This window comes from Sinohyriopsis cumingii, chromosome 15 (genome assembly GCF_028554795.1).
Source record: "Sinohyriopsis cumingii isolate HCF-2022 chromosome 15, ASM2855479v2, whole genome shotgun sequence".
NCBI classification, from domain to species: domain Eukaryota; kingdom Metazoa; phylum Mollusca; class Bivalvia; order Unionida; family Unionidae; genus Sinohyriopsis; species Sinohyriopsis cumingii.
In genome coordinates this window covers 10,374,735-10,395,317 of record NC_142975.1, presented here as the reverse complement: position 1 = coordinate 10,395,317, position 20,583 = coordinate 10,374,735, and the positions used below count along the sequence as shown (strand labels likewise).

At 35.5% G+C, this 20,583-nt stretch overlaps 1 protein-coding gene across 1 annotated transcript in view; it reads right to left on the bottom strand.

The window, feature by feature from the left end:
* Positions 1–491: 491 nt before the first annotated feature.
* The window catches only part of LOC149781253 (ATPase family AAA domain-containing protein 3-A-like), a 48,316-nt gene continuing 28,224 nt past the window's right edge, over positions 492–20,583 (bottom strand). The window contains exons 12-15 of the mRNA XM_089935337.1: positions 18,370–18,440; positions 14,154–14,321; positions 11,830–11,938; positions 492–6,070 (exon numbers count right to left, since the gene is read on the bottom strand). Coding sequence (XP_089791463.1) covers positions 5,864–6,070; positions 11,830–11,938; positions 14,154–14,321; positions 18,370–18,440 — 555 coding nt within the window. The 3' untranslated portion in view covers positions 492–5,863. The remainder of the gene's footprint in view (positions 6,071–11,829; positions 11,939–14,153; positions 14,322–18,369; positions 18,441–20,583) is intronic.

Below are 20,583 nucleotides of genomic sequence, written 5' to 3'. Positions count from 1 at the left end.
GTGAAACTTGAATTGCATGTTGTGCAAAATGCTGTACATGAATGACTTCCACGAGTCAGCATGGAAGCTATAAGAAGCTTGGAAAGTTATTTTTTCACTCTCAATTTCATCCAAAACTACCTTTTATTTGACATTGTAAAATGTTTTTCTTTAAATGAAACAAATTATTCTCCTGAATTTGTTTTGACTAAACTAATTTTTTTGGGAAGAAAAAAGAAAAATGCAGGTGTATGGGAGGAATGGTTAGAATTTGGGAGAGTCCTGTAAAAAAGGGATAATTGGAAGTCTAATTATATTAACAGTAGGGGATAAAGTTCCTCGTACATTGAAATAGTTTGATAACAAACAATACAAAAAGGACTGTTAACAATAACACAGAAAAAGGTGCCACAAAGCTTCCTTTGAGGAAGCAGAATGAATTTTCTAAGGCAATAATGTCTACTGCATTGTAAAATTTTACAAGAAATGTGTAAAGACAACAAATATACATGTATGTTTTAAAACTTTTTATTTGATTTCAGTTATTTTGGTATCCATAAAATACTATCTACTAAACTGTTAATTCATCAAGAACATAAATGGAAAAAATACTCACATAAAAAAAGTACAGTGCACTTGTACGATTTCTTTCCTCAGAAAATCATATTATAACATGAACAATAAACTTCAGCAATATTGTTTTATACTTTAATTGTACCCATTCCTAAGTTTTCGACATGTCATTATTTTTGTTGTTTTGGGCATAACACCATTTTTCAGCACATGATAGGCTATACATGTTAGCCAGTATAACTGGTAGAGGACGAACCCGGGAACATGTCACTCTTTGAATATCATACTGTGATGCCATAAAATGTAAACATATTGTATATACTCAACAACTAATACCAAGTAAAAGTGTAATGTTTTGCATAACAAAATATATTCTAACAATTATTCTTTCTCTACCAATGCATTAAACAAAATCGATCTTTCTAGCCATCTATTTTAATAATCTCATACCTCATTCTTGATGTGAAATTTATTAAATCTGTTCCTTAATTTCAAGATTTGCTACACAAGGTTTGCAAATTTTTTTTTAACAGTTGTTTTCCTTACAAAGGTGGTCATGAAAATATCACACGTCCTTGTGACTTGTGGTAATACTACTATCTCATATCCGTAAGATCTGTGGTAATTATAATATCACAGGTCCATGTGATCTGTGGTAATTATAATATCACAGGTTCATGTGATTTGTGGTGGTTATTATATCACAGGCCCATGTCATTTGTGGTAATTATAATTTCACAGGTCCATGTGATATGTGGTAATTATAATATCACTGGTATATGTGATTTGTGATAATTATAATATCACACATCAAAATGATCTGTGGTAATTATAATATCACACATCCAGATTTGTGGCATTCAGCAATTTTCGTCTATGTAAAAGAAACAAAATTTAATCAGATCTCAGTAGACTACACTCGTCTTTGCCACCATGCTTTATACAAAGTTCATTAGAAATGGACGGTAAATTAAATCTGACATGAAATGGATTTTTGGTAGAAGAATGTTCTAATTATTAATTTGAAAGAAATTTTAGAACTGCAACTTGTATTGCAGGCCATAGAAGTCTAAGGGCTGTTCAATTTAAATACACATGGTACCCTGGGAAGGCAGTATTATAAACATATATGCCAACTAATGTTGATTACAGAAGCAATTCATGTGATAATTATAATAATTCTAACTGCATCTATGGGGTACTACCTCACATTAAAAGTACCTCTCCTGGACTCCAAGCATATTTGCTGGAACCACCCAATCCTAGAAAATTGCATCGTTTGCCAGAACCAAAAGATACTGGTGCTCTATCACTTCTAAAACATAATTTCACTTTCAGAATTAGTTTTCAGTACATTTTCAACACGTCAACATTAAAATTACTTCTTCTATCTCTAAAAGAAACTACGAACTAAACTGTTCTATTGCAAAATGTATGCCACGATTGTCACTACTAACAACAGCCCAGACTAGAGCAGATGAATCTTCAAATAATGCGATGTTATCCAAACTATGAATGGTACTTCTAAACAGAGTCTGACTGGAGCTGATGAATCTTCAAATAATGAGATGTTATACAAGCTATGAATGATTCTTCTAAAGAGAGTCTGACTGGAGCTGATGAATCTCCAAATAATGAGATGTTATCCAAACTATGAATGGTACTTCTAAACAGTCTGACTGGAGCTGATGAATCTCCAAATAATGCGATGTTATCCAAACAATGAATGGTACTTCTAAACAGAGGCTGACTGGAGCTGATGAATCTCCAAATAATGAGATGTTATCCAAACAATGAATGGTACTTCTAAACAGAGGCTGACTGGAGCTGATGAATCTCCAAATAATGTGATGTTATCCAAACTATGAATGGTACTTCTAAACAGAGTCTGACTGGAGCTGATGAATCTTCAAATAATGTGATGTTATCCAAATTATGAATGGTATTTCTAAACAGAGTCTGACTGGAGCTGATGAATCTTCAACTAATAAGACATTATTCATAAAATGCAAAAGATGCACTTAATTTATCACTCATTAAATTCTTTATGTATTTTTGTAGCCATCTACAATATATACATGCAATAAAATGCTGTATAATTATTTCCACATTATGGTTGCTGACTGCACTTGTGCAAACTTAATGGGGTACATCCCCGCTGTAATATATTGTAAACATGACCAATTCGTTTTGTGAATTAGGTCATCTCTTTTCACGCACACATTTCCAAGTCAATGTTGATTGTTGCTCTTCAATCTTACTAAGAAAGCAGAGATGCTGCCAGAATTTTATCTAAAGGAGGTAGCTTCCCCTTTGTCACCAAGAAATATGGCGGGAAGTAACTTTCCTAGCTTTCTTAACGCTGAGTGCTAAGTGAGGCAGCTGCAAGTACCATTTTCATAAGTCTTTGGTATGACTTGGCCAGGGTTCAAACCAGTAACCTCCTGCATCCAAGGCTGATGCTCAAACTACATAGGCCACCAAAATAGTCAAATAAAAATTGTATCCTGCACAAGTTTAAACTAATTTGCAAGAGTTCTTGTGCATCAGTAACTTTTAAGTGCATGAATATCAAAACATTTTGCACAATTTGTGCACCCTGGCAGCAACTCGATGAAGGTGATTAATAACAACAATCAAAATTTAAAGCTGATACTTTTTGAGAACTAGTTGCTGATGAGAACTCTTAGGACACAAGTATGGAATATGGGTTAAAGATCATAACAGCATCATTATGTAATATGGGTTAAAGATCCTAACACCATCATTAATTAATATGGGTTAAAGGTCATAACACCATCATTACATAATATGGGTTAAAGGTCATAACACTATCATTATGGAATATAGGTTAAAGATCCTAACACCATCATTATGGAATATGGGTTAAAGGTCATAACACCATCATTACGTAATATGGGTTAAAGGTCATAACACCATCATTATGGAATATGGGTTAAAGGTCATAACAACATCATTAGGTAATATGGGTTAAAGGTCATAACAACATCATTAGGTAATATGGGTTAAAGGTCATAACACCATCATTATGGAATATGGGTTAAAGATCATAACACCATCATAATGGAACATGGGTTAAAGGTCATAACACCATCATTAGGTAATATGGGTTAAAGGTCATAACTATTTATGAAGAATTATAAACTAGCTAGTCTTAAACCAAGTGTCAAAATTTGTTTCTTCAAATAATCATGTACTAACAACATTAGATCTGACAGAACACACTGGCAGTGAAATTAGATTAGAATGGCCTCACTAATGTTACTGTATGCCGAATGTACTGGCAAAAAAACAAAGCTAAAGCAACCCTTATAATGTGACAGTAGATCTTGCAAAAGGCAGTGGATTTCAGGGATGGTCCTGGCTTTTAAAAAGCTGTCGCCAAAAAAATAGCCAACCTCAATATTTTGTCGCCAATTTTCAAAAAGTGTCGCCAAAAAAAGTAGTGTACATTTTTCCAAGTGTTAATTTAGTCTATTAATGTAACAGGCAATGAAAATTACAAAAGATGGACTAGTTAATACTTTAATTACAACAAGCATTAACAAAATGTTACAAAGTGTTACATGAAGATCCGTCGCGATTTTAGGGCTGCCCACTTGTTGAATGCAGTTTCAAAGTCTAATTTTTCACATCTGTACATGCTGCTGATTCTCATTAAATTCTCGAGAGATGAGATGCAGAGCTTATTTCTGATGTCAGTTTTTATGAAGTTCATCTTACTGAATCCACGTTCACAGTGTACAGTGCTGACAGGTGACACCAGTAGTCTCTCAGCAGCCCCCCCCCCCTTTATGGCTAGCTTCACAATGCTTGTAGCGAATTGCTTCCTAAACCCCAAGAATGATCACTGAATGCTGTATAAATTTTCTCGACAAGAAAAATAGGATCTCCATTCCCACGAATGAAACTTACTCGAGTCAACACCTGGCAATATTGGACCGTATATATAAGCATAAATTCACACCCAATTTAGGGATTCTTTCACTCCTGTATTTTGAGAAATAAATAATTATTATTAATTATGCAAAACTGTTTTTTTTTTTTATTTGCTATTTCTTGTTGCGGAGTTTAAGTCTCTGCAGCCGTAACACAGGACTGATGGCAAAAGGAAAAGATCAATGAGTAAAATGCTGCACTGGCGACAGATGTAATTGTGATTTAGATTGTTTCCATTTGCTTTGTATTTATACACAGTTGTCGGTACTTCAAAGCTTATCAGTTTTCTATGAAGGTTCAGCAAAACTATTGTATTGGTATATGTGTAAAAAAAAAAACAGAAGGATTAGCCATTCAATTAACTGTATCTGTTCTATTCGCGTCTTCAGAAGTCGGTCAGTTGTAGGTATAGTGCGGTAGCATGATTGACTGTATCGCAGCATACAGTACTCAGCCCAGATGTCAGCATAAGCAGATTATGATGTAACAATGCACTGTAAAGATGGGGTTGTCAATAAGAACAAAGGATTGTTTGTGTAACAGATTGATACCAATGCATTGCTTAGTCAAGTTTGTGGCTTCCTTTCGTTCTGCCTTTTAATTTATCCAGTCCAAATCCATGATTGTATGTACAAATTAAATAACCAAAAAGTATGTCGCCAAAAAAATCGCCAGATGGGATATTTTTGTCGCCAATAAGGAAAAAAAATCGCAATTTGCGACATTGGCGAAGCCCAGGACGATCCCTGGATTTGACAGCAAACCCAGGCCAGTTGCCCTGGTGTGTCCTTGCAAAAGGCAGTGGATCTGACACCAAACCCAGGCCAGCTGCCTTGGTGTGTCCTTGCGAAAGGCAGTGGATTTGATACCAAACCCAAGCCATCTGCCTTGGTGTCCTTACAAAAGGCACTTACCTCTGATCTACTCTTCATGCTTCTAATTGTGTGTTAAAAGTGCTGTTACAATCGTCCACAACAACTATTAATGAATAATAATGTGGTGGGCAAGGCAAATCAACTGTTAATATCTAGCTTTTATTTACAAAAATGATAAATGGTTACATTCATATTCTGCGTAAATAAATGTTCATATGAATTTAAAAAATTATGTTAAAACTTCATACACTTTCTTGCCAGATATATGATTATGATATAAAGAGATTGCAGAAGGCCTTTGAAGACAGCACTAAGGGAGGTAATTCCCGTCCATCACAGTATAATGATTATTATTTACTAACAATGTTTATGACTACAATGCTGACCACAATATCAACACAACTGATCATTATCTATCTAAGCAACTCTTACGAATATTAATAATTCATTACTCTGTATCTATGTATCTCTAATTATTAGCTAGGGTTAGAGGATTCAATAGGCATATTCAACATGGAAGCTGCTTTCGGAGTTAAGTAGCCATTCTCAACAAATTTTCCCCGTTTTTTCACTTGTTCTGCTTGCCACTGGACCTTCTTCTGATGCTGCTTGATGGTACTATTAACATACTCATCGATCATTTTCTCTGTCAGCACGCCATCCTCTGAAGCGTAGGCTGAAGCCTGCAGAGAAAAACATTGATGTATAAATACAAGTTATCGAGATGCAAAACTTGATTTTCATTAAAATTACTTTTGATGAAAATTACTGACATGTTCAAACTTTTAGTAGATCATAAGTCTGTTCCTGTCAGAAGAAGTCCAACCAGGTCTGACATCACTCACATGGCATTCATTGGTCTAAAAGACAGTTAAAGTAATAAGGCAGCTAACTTGGATTGAAGGACACAAATGTCAAGATAATTTCCAGCTATTTGGAAGATGCCTGTGGTATTTGACATGTTGTTTAGCTGTGTTTATACTTTGAGTAACTACAGCCAGAAATTTTATCCCTGCTGCAATGGAAGCCACAATATTGCTAAAGAGCCCAACACATTTTTCACAGAGTATTTCCTAAAAAAGCATTCCAAACAAGTCTGATTGAAATCATTTCTGGTGTTGTACAGAAAAAAATTTAATATATGTTTAACAAACACATGTTAGGGAGCAGCCTCAAGTAAGCTTTCATAAAGCATACCCTAACAAACATTTGCACGAAGTTTGTCAAAAACTGGCTGATTGTTTGAAAGAAACCAATGTTTCCAAGTAAAATATGTTTCGTCCAGAACACTTACCCAACCACAATATCCTAGGAGAACTACTACTATCTCTCACAAATCCCTCCCTCCCAGGTACTACGTTTAGCTAAAGGGAGCTAAAAGTTGTCTGCCAAGCTAGATGACAGTCAGGCAGAGTAATCTCCCCTTGTTATTAGGACTGCAGGGAAAACCACAACCTGTTAGTTACTACTTGAGTGGAAGGCATGCTCTCTTTGGATGTAACTGCAGTGAGGCTGAGAGGGTGTATATTTACTATGATTGGGTAAGTATTCTTGAAGAAACATTTAACTAGAAAAAATTAGTTTCTTTTTAAAATATGTTACCCAATCATAACACCTTAGGAGAATAGCTAAGAGGTGGAGGGAGGTACATCCCTAAGGGGATTCCATCTGTTGGGGCACAGCTTGAAATAGTTAAAAAATTTCCCCCGCAAATCCAGTGAAAGTCATGAAGCTGCATCTTCTGAAGTTGTCAAATGACTTGGAAGGATGACCATTCCAGATGTGGATATAGATCCCCCCCCCTCCCCTGGGCTGAATTGGGCCCTTTGAGATGACAGATGTCACAGATAAAAGTTTGAGAATGTTGACTCTGATCTCCACCACACATCTTAAAAGATGTCAGCTACAGAACAGTTCCAGTCGAATGTAATCCTGTTGGCAAGTGCTTTAACCTTGTGAGCCGAAATGCATAAGAAGTTCATTTCAGCTGATGTTATTTCTCGACAAGTAGACTGGATATCCGAATTAATCCAGGATGAGATAGTCTACATTTATATATCCTCCTGTTGTTATTGAAGTAAAAATAGGTGCCATCTCCTTGATGCAGCATCTCTTCTATTAAGGTAGACTTCCAAGTCCAAAATGGGTCATGTAGGTGGTGTTGAGCCTATGTGTCCTGATTAGACAAGTTTCATGACAAAAGTCTGGTTACCCATAGAAGGCAGCCTGTCCTTGGTGATGAAAGAGGAATGACCTGTCTTGTCAGAACTGCATGTAATTTGGGTCTCCTGATGTATTTGGTAATTCTGGCCACCACCGCTAATGCCATGAGGAAGCAGGACTTGTATGAAAGTTGCGTCAGAGATTCCCATGAGAGTGGCTGAAAAGATGTCTTGTTCAGCCAGGTTGATACCCAAGAAAAGTTGACCCAGAAAGCAATTAAGGGTACAAGTAAAATGTGATGACAATACCACCTGTAAGGAGAAGTATAAACATGTGGGCCTTCACATGTGTTGCTTGAATAGAGTGGGTGCAGAGCTATACCAAATTATGGTTACCTGGAAAATAGTGATAGCAGACATCTTAATTACAATACTACCTGTAAAGCAGGTCAAGGTCGGATCAACATGTAGAATCACTGAAGCACGATATTCCAAGGCTAAGGATGATGCGGTAATGGAAACTCACCTGTATGTACTAGAACTGATGGAATTATACATATATAAGGGGTTTCTTGTGGGCATAAAGACATACACACATACAAATATTGTAGCCTGTACCTATCTTGTGAAGTTGCATAGGTTACCCATATAAGTGACAAAGTGTTCTTTAAATATGGAATGCTTATGCAGATAAACATCACTCAAGAGTTGCCTATAGACACATGCATGAGCAAGACACGACTGAGTAAACCATGTACAGAAAGCTTACCTGTACTTATCAACTAGAGCAGAAGCAATACACAAATGTATACAAATGTCTTTATTACACAGACTTTCACATAACTGAGGCTCTGTTATAGATACATACAAAAGTAGGTGTGACAATATCCATTATGAGACCTGTAGGGAAAAAAGCCCACAGACTGCCTGTACAAGTAAAATCATTGAAGTTGGCATTCATAAGCAATGAATGCCTTGGAATAGATATTCCCCAATTTGTACCCATTCATAATGTAATTACATATATATCAGGAGTTTGTTTTTTATTTTTCCTTTTTTTATAAATATGCACCACAACAGGGGTCTCAAACATGTGGAACATGGGACGCATGTGGCCCATGGAATTATTTCCTGCAGCCCTCAGCCCTCAACAACACCCTGAATTTGAAAATTAATTAATAATGCAGACATTTTCTTCACAGCCAGTTAGTTGTGATAAAAATTTGGGTGGGCATATAATTCCTTGCCACAAAGCATAAAAGAATAGCATAATATATTACTCTAATTTTTTTCCTTCATTTTGACTCTACTTTTGCAATGCTGTATGACAACATTTCAATGATGCAGCCCTCGAGCAAATGTACTAGTCCTCATGTGGCCCTCGTAGTGATTTGAGTCTGAGACCTCTGCGGAAGAGGCTTGCAAATACATAAAAGTTATAACCCAAACTTATCGTGAAGTCACTTAGGCTCCCCATGCAAGTACCTGACTGTGTGACGACAACAAAGTGTTAGCAAATTGTAAAGGCAGAACTTTGTCTGCATAGGAAGAGAAAAAGTTGGAAATATAGATGAAGCATACTTTCCTTAGAAGTGAAAAACACCTCTAACCTTTAATGGTATATATTCCATGCAAAATTGGGCTTTTGTGAGGACTCTCATGATGAGAGCATGCTTCTTGGCACAAGCCTAAGAAGTAACTGAAGGGTTCATGGTTTTTGCTGCCAATCCTTAAATCTAAAGGCAGATCATTCGGCCTGACCACCATCTAGGTTGACAAACAACCTTTAGCTCCCTTAAGCTAAAGGTAGTATCTGGGTGGGCTGGATTTGTGAGGTAGTAGTGGTTCTCTTAAGGTATTACGAGTGGGAAATCTATTTAAAGAAGAAATTAAAAACTTGCATTTATTATGGTTGGTATGCAAGTCACACTGTTGCTGAGACAGCCATCCTCTGACAATATTTTGACAGAGCATATCCTGAGCAAACATGCCAAGTTTGATGAAAACTGGACGAACTTTTTGGAGAAGCTGAAGCTGAAAATAATTTTTCCATGCAGTTGCTATGAAAGCCACACTATTGCTTGTGTAGCTACCCCAGACATAATTTTGACAGAGCATGCACAATGGAACAGTCCTACTGAAATAGCCTTTCTAGACGAGTCAAAATCAGGTTTTTCAAGCCGATTCTAAGGCCACACCATTGCTAGAACCATCTTCCTTAACATAATTTTGATGCATGTTCTACAAAAGCATTCCAACCAAGTATAAACAAAACTGACTTGTTCTAAAAAAGAAATTGAAAACTAGTTTATCATATAGTTGGTATGGTAGCTAACTCCAGTATAATTCTGACAGTTCATTCAAACATTGCAATAACTTTAATTAAATCTAGTTGATTTATTCTAGTAAAGCTTAAAATTGGTTTTCGATATAGTTGCTATGTAAGTTACACCACTGCTATGGTTCTGATTAAAGCTAACTTAGCCATTCTGGATATGAACTCAAAAATAGGTTTATCCACCCAATTGCTAATGAAAACCAACTAATTTCAGGAAAGCCTAACCAGATACAATGTTTTAATGGAACATGTCCTAGAAAAGTATCCAACTAAGTTTAATAAAACTTGACTTAGGTGTTCTAAAGTAAAATAAAAAAGGGTTTTCTGTTTTTATTGCTATCGATGCTACACCAAGTGCTTGGTGAGCTAGCCAGAACACAATACTAGTAGTGTGTGTCCTGAGAAACAATCGTAACAAGTTTAATTCAAACTGGCCCAGCAATGACAGAGAAGAAGAAAAAATAGCGGTGTTGGCTGATGACACAGGATGGACAACACACACCAAATGCATGGACATGTGAGCTATAAATCTAACAAGTAAATATTTTGGGTTTCTATTTTCCATTGTCCGAGTATGAAAAGTGACGTTTGGAATTGTCATCTAGACAAAAAGTTCAAGATCTTGTACAGTTGGGCAGAAAATACATTGATATAAACAACTCCTTGAAGGCAACAGTATCATTGAAAGTATATAAAATGTAATTATGCTTGAAAGTGGGACATAGAAAGTATGACTATGATTGAAAGTAGGTCATAGAAAGTATGATTATGCTTTAAATAGGTCATAGATAGTATGATTATGCTTTACAGTGGGTCATAGAAAGTATGATTATGTTTGAAAGTGGGTCACATAAAGTAAGTTTATGCTTGAAAGTGGGTCATAGAACGTTGTTGTTGTTGTGGGGTTTAACGCCATTTTGCAACACACGATAGGCTATACATGGCGGCCAGTATTAATGGTGGAGGAAGAACCCGAGAAAACCTTGGAAAGAACCACTGACCCACGAGAAGCTACTGGCAAGCTTTCTCACATACCCACATTGGCTGAATCTTAGACTTGAACTGCCGCAGACAGAGGTGAGATGGCAGTGATCCGTAAAGAAGAGCGCTTTAGACCACTCGGGGCCCCGGGTCATAGAACGTAGGAATCTGCTCAAAAGTTGGTCATAGACAGTATGATTATGCTTGAAAGCTGGTCATAGAATGTACAATTATGCTCAAAAGTGGGTCACAGAAGGTACGTTTATTCTTGAAAGTGGGTCATAGAATGTACGATTATGCTCAAAAGTGGGAAAGTGGGTCAAAGAAAGTATGATAATGCTTGAAAGTGGGTCATAGAAAGTATGATTATGCTTCAAAGTGGGTCATAGAAAGGATGATTATGCTTGAAAGTGGGTCTTAGAAAGGACAATTATGCTTGAAAGTGGTCAAAGAAATCATGATTATGCTTGAAAGTGGGTCACAGAAAGTATGATTGTATTTGAAAGTGGGTCATAGAAAGTACGATTATGCTTAAAAGTTCACAGAAAGTGAAAAATTAAGTTTGAAAGTGGGGTATAACATCATGTATTTTTTTTTCTGCTCATGGTTGTGACCAATAGGGAGGTAATATTCAACAGTGTACTCTGGCGTTTTCAGGTAAAATTTAATTGAGCTGTTATTATACCTCATAACAGACTCATAAGAGATCAACTCCAAAATGCACGGACCCAAATCAACCATTAAATAATGCTCTAGCAGATCTGGGTCAATGCAGTTTATTACGAGAAATCAGTAAAACAAACAACAGACCCTGTCTGTTGGTGAATTATTTGATGGCAGATCAGGATGTATGCAGTTAGACCGGACTTGTAGTAGATACGGTATATAAGTCAAACTGCACTGGTATAAAAAAGCACAGCTACAATTTATTTAAGCCATGCAAGCACAATTATTTTCCTACCTGCCAAGCAACTCCCAACTTGGAAATCTCACGACCTGAGAGTCCCCCTGTTTTTGCAGCAATCTCCGAACACTTGGAACTGTAATCAAACTTGTCGACCTTCAGTCTCCTGCAACAACAAAAAATTAGTTCAAAATGTACTAAAAGTGAAACTGAAAAACAACCTGACCTTAACTTCAAAGCTTTTCTGAGAAATATGGATATTTTATTAAGTTTATTTCAAGGCTTGAGGATAATACACATTAATAAATAACAATAAAGAAAGGAGCTCCAAGTGTGTTATGGAATACAAATGTCTGCCCTGTATATGAAACTAAAGTGGATAGATGGATGGAGCAATGGATGGAAAAGTGTATCATTATATGCAACTTCTACATTTGTGATCTGGCATGCATGAATGAATGCTGTAGTTTAAAGCCATAAACATTACGATTTATATATATTTGCGTTTGTTGCTACATTAACATGTATTCGATTTAAATATGCATTACAGAGTGAAGAGATATTTATTCTCACATTCCTCTGTGTGTATTATTGTGTAATCCAGAGAGACACACAGATGTAGGATAGCTCTATCCTACCTCACACATGACCTTCATCCTGACCCGTGAACTATTTTGACTGTCATTTATGAGCAAAGTTACAAACACTTCCTGATTTCCATCATGACTTGAACATTCTTGCACTAAATCAAGATAAACATTAACAGCAACACATGTATGTACTAAAGTGAGCAGTGGTTAAAGTTGAAATGTCCTGCAAACAGGCCATTTCACTAAAGTGTCCCACAAAAAAGGCAGTTTCACTAAAATTAGTGTGTCTCACGAACAGGCCATTTCATTAAAGTTAAAATGTCCCATAAACAGGCCATTTGGCATTGGCTGACCTCGGACATGATTTTGGGCTTCCATAAAAAAAGCTGAAAATCTGAAAAGGGGGTTTGGGGGTCCTCCCCCAAAGGGGTTTCGAGGGGCAGTGCCCCCGATCCGAGGGTCCAGTGGGCCAAAGGCCCCTGTCCAAAAATGCATTTTACACTCATGAAAAGCTGCTCCTGGTGCAACTTATGATCATAATAAATAAAAAATAATCATTTGAAAAACTAACAAACTTACCAAAAATTTTCAACTTCAATAAATTCACAATCAATAAACTTTATTGTCACATGAATTTTTTCTCCAATACTATTGGTGCTTAAGTTATTTCATGTGCATGTCAGTGTTGACATCTTAATTAAGTCAATAAATAGTCATTTTTTGCTGCCAACATATTACACTTCTCTCTTTTCATAACAAATCTGTAAAATAAACACCCAAGTACATCACCTATATACAAATAATCCCATATATTCACTTGTCTTTTTTTCCACTGGACAAAACCTGTTGATATGCCAGTCGAGCTCTTTTTGCGGCTTTATCAAAGATTTCTTTAGCCTTCCTTTTTTGTCAACAATGACTTTGTTGGCTCAATGTGCAATCTTTTTTTCCTTCTCAATGAGAGCCTTTTTCCTTTCAAGCCCCAGCCTGTGTTGGCGACATGCAGTGCACATATTCTGACAGAGGGCTACATCTGTTCCAGACTCTTTCAACCACGACTTCCATAATTTATATCTTTATTGTAGAGGTCACAAAATGACAGTCCTCTAACATTCAGTTTTCTTATAAACTGACCAACTAATTTTCCTTCGACTTTTCGCTCCAGCCATTCCCATTTCCATACATTTTTTAAACCTTTCTCTAAACTTCTTGTGTCATGGTCTCTCTCAACAACTTGGGATGCCATTTTTTTGTAAGCACGCTTCTTCTTTCCATTGCCATCAGTTTCATTTACACGAAGATTCATTGGATGAATTTAAACTTTTGACCAATCAGAATACTCTTTACGAGAGTCATGGGCTAACTAATATATGCAGCAAATACATTACAAGGGTTGATGTGAATGGGACCGAACAGACCGCTTAAAAACCGGATCGGACATAATAAAAAATAAAACGGACTATATCAAGAAAAATCTATGAATATTTCACCTTGATTAATCCTATCAATAAGAGTGTACTTCATTCTAGAAGTCTGATACAGGTCCTTCATGTTATATTAATGATAACCTATCATATGAAAGAGTTTTACTATAAATATACTTTTTACCCTTTTGTTTATAGCGTTATGTTATAGAACTTGTTTACATTTGCAGCAGTTAACAAAATATAAATTAGTTTACAATTTATTGAAATTAATTTGGTAAAGCAGTTTTAAAAGATATTATCCATTCTTTGTGCTTCTAAGTGTAAATCGGACATAACTGATCCAAATAGCTTTTTAAAAACTTACCTCTTCCCTTCTGTAGCAGGTTTAAGGACGTATAAATCAAAATAACGCCGCACCATTCTTTCTCTTTCTTCTAATGTTGGGACATCAAATTCAACCATTTCGTCCAATCGGTCATTAATAGCCCAATCAAACTGTTCAGGTTGATTACTGGCTAAAACTAACATAAATCTGAAAAGTGAAGGAACAGGTTTTTATTTATATACACTTGTTGTATTTCATTAATTTAATATCCATTTATTCATTCAATCGCATACCTATTGCCCTAAGGAGTTAAATGAATAATAACCATCTCTGAAAACTTGCTTATAAAGTGAGTCAATACTCGCTTAGAATCGAGTTAATACTCATAAATCAAGTCAATACTCGCTTAAAAATCAAGTTCAGAGTTGCTTATAAATCGAGTCCATACTCGCTTATAAATCGAGTCTAACTGCAAACTACCCAAACCCAGATCTGCCACTGCATATGGTGCCAGCAGATCTGAACCTTTGCAGTTTGCAAGTACCAATAGTAACGATTATAACAAACAACAGATACTGATCTGCTTGCACATTATAAGATAGCCGGTTAGGGTATGTGTTGCTTTGAGGTGGACTTGACTACTATGTGAGTATGTATGGTAAATATGGAGTTCATGTTAAAATAGACAGAAACATGTATCAACTCTATTTGTTTACAGATTCTGAATATGGTTATCTGTAAGCAGAACTGTCTATACCATATATACTCAATTATAAGCTGATCCCAACTGTAAACAATACAGACCATGATTTGTTGTCACATCATGCACTAGCAAAGCTGGGTCTGTGCAGTCTGCAGTTTTGAATTATAAATGTGTATATATTATAGATATTCTGTACCTCTTTTTTCAATCTTCATACCAAATATTGACATGACAAACTACTTTTGTTTCTATGTCCCGAGTTGTACTGCCAGTAAAAACTGCTAAATATAGATACAGAATCACACTCTATATTTGTCAAATTCCTATACAATTTTAAACCTCAGCAATTTCCTGGTTAATTCTATGTAGTTTGGTAATATGTGTTTTGTAATTCTGTCCACCAATAGCAGTCATTATTTGTTATGCCCAATGTGCAGTTTTCTAAAATAAAGTTCTAAAATATGCAAGTAGCCTGAGATTGCACACCTGACATGTTGTCTAGCCAAATGCTGGATCTGGGTTAGCTAGATGCTTTGTCAAAACTTCTTTTAAAGAATTTCTTTACTTTTTAAAAAATAAATTTTCAGCATTTGCATTAAAATTTTATGGCAGAGCAGCATAAAAAATAAAGTCTAAAATTTAAACCAGGATGTTTAGTGTCAAATTTAGTTAAATTCTCTTGAGTGATGCTTTTGTAACTTGTGTGAAGTAATTTTTTATTTTTTAGCATCAACTGAAATACTACAAGGTGAAACAATGTCATAGTTATGTATACACTTGAAAGGACCTCATGCAAGGTTAGTTTCTTGCAAATACAGTCCAATTCATTTGAATTCTTTCCACTAAGTCTTCTCTAGGATTTGTTGTATATCTGACAACAGTGGCTATAATATGAGATTGGTATCATTCATACAGGCTATAATATGAGATTGGTATCATTCATACAGGCATTAATATGAGATTGGCATCATTCATACAGGCATTAATAAGAGATTGGTATCATTCATACAGGCATTAATAAGAGATTGGTATCAATCATACAGGCTATAATATGAGATTGGTATCATTCATACAGGCTATAATATGAGATTGGTAACATTCATACAGGCATTAATAAGAGATTGGTATCATTCATACAGGCTATAATATGAGATTGGTACCATTCAATCTTCCCATTAACCCTGATTAATTTCTAATAAATCTGATCAAATTCTGTTGAGGAGTCTTTTGGAAAGATGCTGTGAACAAATTAAAAAGTAATTTTTAAATATGATTGTCCCATATCTAAAGTTTCAAAAGAGTGGAAATTTAATTTGCGTTTTATGCTGCCATTGGTTGTGATCATAAGCAATAATGTTTTTCCTGCAAAAAGGAAATGTTCATGGCAATGTAAATATCTTCTGGTCACTTAGAAAAATGCTACAACCCAGCAGATTCCATTACATTTACTTAAGTTTGGTCCTTTGAAAAAAGTATTTTTTTTTTATTGATGACTGTAGCTAGCTTGCTTTTAAAAATAGGTGCATGTGTTACTGAAAATAGAACAAATTTGGAGTACAAAACAAATTCACGTTTGCTGTTTTGGCGGCAACATTAAATAATTAAACAATATGACTGATTTTGTTTCATTTCCTTAGTATTTATACAAAATGATCAGTGCTTCAAAGGTAACCAGTTTTCTTTGACGTTTCAGCAAAACAGTTTAGATTTTTTTTCTCAATTAGCTGTCATCTGGTTGACTGTAGATAGTCTGGTAGCAAGACTATTTGAGTGTTATCACAGAATACAGTACTCAAGCCATGTGTCAGCGGATCATGATTTGAGTGTTATCACAGAATATAGTACTCAAGCCATGTGTCAGCAGATCATGATTCAAGTGTTATCACAGAATACAGTACTCAAGCCATATATCAGCGGACCATGATTTAATAATGCAATGCTAAGATGGTTTGTCAATATGAAAAAGGGATCTGTTATGTAACAAAAGATAGATTCCACTGCATTTTATATCAAGTTTGCGGCTTCCTTTCATGGTGTATTTGAATTTCCAACCTCAAAACCCAAGATTGTAAACACACATTTAAACAGCCAACAAATGCTGTTGCAAAAAAAATTGTCAGATGGTATATTTCATTGCCAAGAAACAAAATCACAATCTGCATCATTGGAAAAGCCTTGCATGATCCTTGAATAAACTTTGTACACCTAAATTTCATACTTTTAGGAAGAAAAATATATTTTTTCATGTATGAAAAAAATACATGTATATGAAATTTCCAGTGCTGCATTATGATCATCTTGTATTAGAATTTATACAAGATTTCTGTCAAAAATGATAGTTAACTTTTTACACATCATTTTTTGTACTATGAAGAAGAAAAAATATTTTTTGTGTACAAGAAAAATATATGCATATGAAATTTCTGAAGCCATGCCAACTGAGTTACTTCTGAATTTTGCTATAACAGAACATGTTATAGCAGGGTCACACTATTTATCTTACTGCTATTTATCTTACAAGAGAGAAGTCATTACAGGTGTATTTGAGGGAGTGGATTTGTACAAAGACCAGCAGTAGAAATTTGTTTATGCTCGAGTCCATTCTATTTGTGTGCTCCCCTTCTCTTGACCATGTAGGAACTGTTCAAATTTGAACAGATGATTTTGATTGGATGTGGTGGCTTGCTGCTGAAGCCAATGAAATTCACTGACCCAAAGCACTGAAATATCTGATCGATCCACCAATATATGATTAACATATCAGAACCTTGGCTAACAAAGATGCCTGATCTGCCATTGCTTAATTTTGTTCTACAGAGTATAGCTAACAAACAGCATAAACCCAGATCTTCAGGTGTATTATGCAGTGGTAAGTCTGGGTCTATGCAGTGTGCATTTGGCCCTAATCTATAGGTAAGTACAATGTAATTTATCATTCATATATTTCCATTTCAGAAAGCAAAATATATTTATTGGGAGCTGCCCAAAGATGTTAAATTCTTTATATTTGGTGTCCAAAAACCAAACAGGAAAACTGATACTGCCACCCCCACATCCACTAATGAAGGTAAAACCAATGATGAAACCTATGAAAATGTTCTACCACGAAGCAAAAAGTCATTTTTTCCCTATCTTTACAGGTTCGGTAATCAATTGTTGGAAATTCATTATTGTTGGACTAGGTTTCATCAGAAACAGGTTTGTGGTTGAAAGTAAAACTACCCTCTTGTCTACATAAAGGACAAAATAGATTTTCTCCATACTTCTGTGATTAATAGACCGATGGACAAGATTGATGAAAATGTTATTATTAACATGGAAGAGACACAGACGTACTTTGATTTTCTCGCAGGTAAAATGGTGAACAAAGTAAGAATTGAAAGGGTTATCATATATACAACTGGCTTAGATTAGAGACAGGTTGCTGTCATTTTAGCCATTAACACTAAGAAATGGCATTAAAACCAAAACAGCCAAACTAAATGACAGTTTGCACTTTTATTAACATCAGCAACTCCACGAAAATAATACCAATCTTAAAAAGAAACTCACTTGTTTGATTGTTCTCCTGTTCTATATAAAAAGGCATTCAAAGTTGCTCTCATATCTTCACTTATTACTTCCTGAAAAGAAATTATGAACAATTAAAACACTCAATACTCTTACTATATTGGGCCTTTGACATAAAAAGACCTTGAACAAGGCATTTATCAGTTTGTAAAACTGCTAAACTTTTTAATGTATGCCGAATTGAAAACATGACAACTGTCATCAGGTATGGCCAGATTGCAAATCTGTTTTGTTACAAAGTAGAATGATTATATGATGTCTCTACACATTATATTAACTGACAGGCAATAGTTGCCAAGAAACATAGCTACATCTAAGGATTAATGCATGTCATAAAAAGCAACAAAAAATAGGCCACAATGATGCTTTTTGTTGTTGTTGTTGTTGTGGGGTTTAACGCCATTTTTCAGCACGATAGGCTATACATGGCGGCCAGTATTAATGGTGGAGGAAGAACCCGGAAAACCCCGGAAAGAACCACCGACCCACGAGAAGCTACTGGCAGGCTTTCTCACATGCCCACATTGGCTGAATCTTAGACTCGAACCGCCGCAGACAGAGGTGAGATGGCAGTGATCCGTAACGAAGAGCGCTTTAGACCACTTGGCCACTCGGGGCCCCACACAATGATGCACTTGTGACTGAAAGTTGTAGCAATCTTCACGATTTATTCACATTTCAAGTTATATAACTAGAATAGGCATGTGTATAAGAAACTGCACAGATTAATGCTGGTCTCTGGAGTGCAAAATGTGGGTCACTGTGATCTAGTCTTTAATATTAATACTCTTCATGACATGTTCAAAAAATTTCCTATGATGCACACTATGTAATTTCTTGCAGACTTTTTATTTTATGAACATTATTTGACCATATACTGACCAAGATGTGTGCTTAAATTTAAAAAAAATACTCATATATAAAATATAAATATAAACATTGATAATAATAAATTTGATCATGTGAATGGTTGATTTACTGAACATATTCTTTGACTCTTCTAATACTAGTTGTAATTACAAACCGAGTTCTGCTTTTCCACTCGTGTTTATAATTACTGAAGAGTGATAGTGATGTGCTTGTATTCACTTGATGTGCCCATGTGTGTTTAAAGTTCTTGTATGTGCTTGAATGCAGTGTTTGATGTGCTTGTATTCACTTGATGTGTCCATGTGTGTTTAAAGTTCTTGTATGTGCTTGAATGCAGTGTTTGATGTGCTTGTATTCATGTGCTTTTACGTGCCTGTATGTGCTTAAAGTGCTTGTATGTGCTGAAAGTACTTGCATGTGCTTTAAGTGCTTGCATACACTTGAAGTGCTTTTACATGCTTGTATGTACATAAAGTGTTCAAAGTACTTGTATGCACTTGAAGTGCTTTTACGTGCTTGTATGCACCTTATGTGCCTATATGTACTTGAAGTGCCTGTATGCACCTGAAGTTATTTTATGTACTTGAAGTGCCTGACTTGCTCATATGCACCTGAAATGCTTTTATGTGCTTGTTTGCACCTGAAGTGCTCTTACGTGCTTGTATACACCTGAAGTGCTTTTACATACTTGAAGTACTTGTCTGTGCTTGATCAAAACGATGGAAAACTAACTACAGTTAGAAAGTACAGACTTTCAAGGAAGAAATTCTGCAATATTCTCAACAGAACAGCATTTTCATTGAAGAGAAATGCCACTCTGCCACGAATAAAAGGTTGTTCAGGACTAAATTAGTTCTCTGAATATTCATTCACTACAAATGTTCCCTGTTTTTGTATATACCTATAAACAAAAATATCCTAAATGAAAAATTAGCACTGAATGAACTATCTTCAATAACTTTGACTTTTAAGCTCAGATATAAATTATATAAAATTAGTTTCAATAATCACTTATGCCAGTATTTTCACTATTTATATGCTGTGAATCCATGGGGGGGGGGGGGTGAAAGCAAAGAGAAGAACCAATTTATATGGATGTTTTTGATTGTTTTAATGGGATTCCTTTCATCTACTTTTGAGATGAAATTCCACTCCATTACCAATGCCAACGACCATCATTTCCTTATCTTAGTGTAAAAATTTCCAATCAGAAAAAAGTCCATGTCCTATACTATAATGGCTGCGAGACATAAATTACTGTATCAAGTATAGCAAGCAACCTTCAGAGTTAGTGTAACCTTGGCCAAAATGTAACAAGGTCAGTGC